At 48.4% G+C, this 3,998-nt stretch overlaps 1 protein-coding gene across 1 annotated transcript in view; it reads right to left on the reverse strand.

The window, feature by feature from the left end:
• SUSD3 (sushi domain containing 3) overlaps positions 1 to 3,998 on the reverse strand; it is a 20,325-nt gene that overhangs the window by 6,251 nt on the left and 10,076 nt on the right. The window contains exon 3 of the mRNA XM_010836062.1: positions 1,219 to 1,412. Coding sequence (XP_010834364.1) covers positions 1,219 to 1,412 — 194 coding nt within the window. The remainder of the gene's footprint in view (positions 1 to 1,218; positions 1,413 to 3,998) is intronic.

Here is a 3,998-nt window from a genome sequence, read left to right on the forward strand (position 1 = left end):
GAAAATCCCATGGACAGAGGAGCCTGGTAGGCTACAGTCCATGGGGTCACAAAGAGTTGGACACGACTGAGCGACTTCACTTTCAGTGTTTGGGGTCAAAGGGCCTTTGGCATGTTATCAGCTATGTGCCAAGTACTAGTTCTATCAGGTTCTAAAGGATGTTCTCGAAATTGAGGCCCCGAATCCTAATTTGAACAACACTGCATATTTTCCCATGTAGTAGATATAGACCACGCTTTCCATTTCCTAGTCCCTCTGCCCTAACTGCACACTGACCGTCCTGACTGAAGACTACATTTCACAGCTTCCCTTCACATGACCCATTCTGGACAGTGGTGAACAGTGGGGCAGGGGTGTGGGACAACTTCTAAGAGCCTTTCTTGCCCTGCAACTAATCCTGTAACAACTACATGGATCACGCAGTTGAAGTCATGCCCAACAGAGCCACAGTACGGGAAGGGCCTGGGTCCCCACCATGGGGCACCATACAAGCCTTGGACTGCCCAGCTGAGGACCAGAGGCAAGAAAAACCTCTCATAATCCCCCATTACTTTGGTAACCCTCATTATCTTGGGTTTTCTATCTCTTGTTGGAGTCTAATCCTAAGAGACACTCTCCTTCTCAGAGATTCCACCACCACATGAGTATTTTAAAGGCTCTGAGAAGTCCTGCTGCCTGTTAACCCAGTCTTTTCTGAATTATATTGACTACAGAGCCCTTTTCAATGCACAACACAATTAACACAACATATGTAGCCTCACTTTGGAAAATGCTGTGCTAGCTATTATTCCTCAACACCCTGTATAGCAAATACAGAAAACCATCTCCTCCTCCAGATTGAGCCCTACGGCCAGGCAATCCCATTCCCCAGTCCTAGAATTCTTGGCACGTGGAATATCCTATTAAGGTTTCCTGTATCTGTGCATGAAATAACACATGAATGAATGCAGTTTTCTGCTTAACAGATAAAGTGCTAGCTCAGATGCATGAGTCACCTCTTGGAGATGACAGGCTAAGTCAGTGGCAGCGCTAGAATCTGAAGCAACTACTAGAACTTGAGTCTACACTGCAGACATGGAGCCCCAAGGGACCACCAGCCTTGGGAACAGGACCTTACACAGACACCCATGGAACCTTCTCTGTGGACACCCATGCCACCCATGTGACACTCCCCCCAGGGGGCACTGCTGAGTTGGGGGCAGCTCAGGCAGAATGGGCCTCACTCTTGCACATGGGGGTCCCTGAAGACCACTCAGCGATGTTCCCCTTCCAGGCACAGGTGAGGAGGCCAGACCCCACCATCTGGTGGCCTGAGGGGCAGTGGAACATGATGACAGTCCCCACAGAAGTGCCGTCCCCACGAAGTACTTGGAAGGTGCCCTGCAGGGGCTGCTGCACTTGCACACACATGCCTAGGAGAGAAGAGAGGGGAGACAACGTGAGACCCCACCCTTGGGGCAGGGGCGTGGTGGGAGACTTCACCTGACCCAACGACCATACGTGCTTTGGAGAAGGTCACACAGTCACCCAGACAAGGGACAGTGGCATCCACGTGGCCAAAGTGTAATCCCTACATTAAGTGGAATCTAGAGGTGCCGAAGACCTTGGTGTTGATAAAAGAAACACACATCTAAAGACAATAAAAGCAAAAGGACAACTGTTATCCAAGTGCAGCTCAAAAGGCAGAATTAAGGGGGGGAAAAAGGAAGGAGAGAGACTGACAGATGTGATTTCATGAAAAGTAAAAAACACAAACTTTTGTCCTTCCCTAATAACTGAAAACCCCTTCATGGATCACAACCTTGTTGTGGCGAAGGGGCTTGCATAACTCAGTGAAGCTATGAGCCAGGCCGTGCAGGCCTACCTCAGACAGACAGGTCATAGTGAAGGGTTCTGACAAAAGTGGTTCACTAGAGGAGGAAAAAGCAAGCCGCAGTAGCATAGCGGGTAGAGTCAGGCAGGCAGGGAGGTAGGCAGGCAGGTCCGTAGGTCAGGAGTTCGAATCTCAGGCAGGGTCAGGAGCATAGGGTTAGGGTTAGGAGGTAGGGGCTAGGGCTAGGGGTAGGATAGGGACCCCCTAGCGGTAGGGGATAGGAACACAGAGGATGAGATGGCTGGATGGCATCACTGACTCGATGGACATGAGTCTGGGTGAACTCTGGGAGTTGGTGATGGACAGGGCGGTCTGGCGTGCTGCGATTCATGGGGTCGCAAAGAGTCGGACACGACTGAGCGACTGAACTGAAACTGAACTGGAGGAGGAAATGGCAAACCACTTGGGTAGTCTTGCCACAAGAACCCCAAGAACAGTATGAAAAGGCAAAAAGGTATGACACCAGAAGATGAGCCCCCAAGGCTAGAAGGCGACCAATACGCTACTGGGGAAAAGCGGAGGACAATTACTAAAAACTCCAGAAAGAATGAAGAGGCTGGGCCAAAGCAGAAATGCTGCTCAGCTGTGGATACGTCTGGTGGTGAAAGTAAAGTCCAATGCTGTAAAGAACAATATTGCATAGCTGATCACTAAAGAATTGATGCTTCTGAATTGTGGTGCTGGAGAAGACTCTTGCCCTTGGTTTGCAAGGAGATCAAACCACTCAGTCCTAAAGGAAATCAACCCTGAATATTCATCAGATGACCGATGCTGAAGCTCCAATAACTGGCCACCTGACGCAGAGAGTCAACTCGTTGGCAAAGACTCTGATGTTTGGAATTGCTGAAGGCAAAAGGAAAAGGAGATGGATCAGATGGTTAGATGCCATCACTGATTCAATAGACAAGAATTTGAGCAAACTCTGGGAGAAGGACAGGGGAGCCTAATGTGCTGCAGTCCACGGGGTCACAAAGCACTGGACACGACTTAGCAACTGAACAGCAACAATAACTGAAAAGCAAATTCAGATGAAGAAATTAGGAAAAGATATTTGGAAAACACAGGACGAAAGTTCAACACCCGTAATTTACAAAGAGATCTTAACACATCAGTAAAAGCTGAACATCCAAGTAAAACAGAATGAGCTGATGTGTGAACAAGCTACTCAAAGAAACAAGTAGCTCACAGACATGAGAAAATGCTTGCCTTCATAGTAACTGTGCGTGCTAAGTCGCTTCCGTGGCATCCGACTCTTTGTGACCCTACGGACTGTAGCCCACTAGGCTTCTTTGTCCATGGGATCCTCCAGGCAAGAATACTGGAGTGGGTTGCCATGCCCTTCTCCAGCGGAGCTTTCTGACCCAGGGATAGAACCCAAGTCCCTTGTGTCTCCTGCATTGGCGGGTTCTTTGCCACTAGCACCACCTGGGAAGCCCTCAGAGTAACTGAAGAAACACTAACTCAAATGAGAGCTAATCTGTCACTCCTCCACCTGCAAAACGTAAAAACAAACAAACAAAAACCACATGTGAACTTAGCAAGGGCCTGGGAACAACTCCTCTCTGACTTGCTGATGGCGGTGCAGACCCAAATCTTTCTGGACAGAGTCTGGTAAAGCGTATTAAGACCGTTATGCTTGTATATAAATCTGAGAATTTAACCAAAGTAAGTACTTAGGATATGCTGCCAGGATTTCTATAACAAGATATTTGTCTGCACCCACATCTCCAACTGTGGGCATTAGTGCAGTTAATCAGAGTATATCTGACATGAGTGCCAGCAATGATATCCTCAAGTGTTACAATGGTGTCCTTATATAAGGACATATACAGAATTTACTCTGCGCTGTTCTAAATGCTTTACATGTATTAACTCATCAATCCACAAAATACCTCCCCATTTGACAGGGGAGCAAACCGAGGCACAGAGCGGTTTAACCATTTCCTGAAGTAGCACAGCTCGTATGCTGTAGGCAGAGATTCTGAAGCACACAAGGAGGCTCTGGGCACCCTCTCAATATACACGTGTGACAGACACATCACGGGTCCTTTGTGCTGGCTTCCCTCGCTTAGCACGAGAGGCGGCGTGCTGCGTGTGTTGCCAAGCTGTCCGTATTCATGGTGGA

The sequence above is a fragment of the Bison bison genome, unplaced genomic scaffold, assembly GCF_000754665.1.
Source record: "Bison bison bison isolate TAMUID 2011002044 unplaced genomic scaffold, Bison_UMD1.0 scf7180017864057, whole genome shotgun sequence".
Classification (NCBI taxonomy): Eukaryota; Metazoa; Chordata; class Mammalia; order Artiodactyla; family Bovidae; genus Bison; species Bison bison.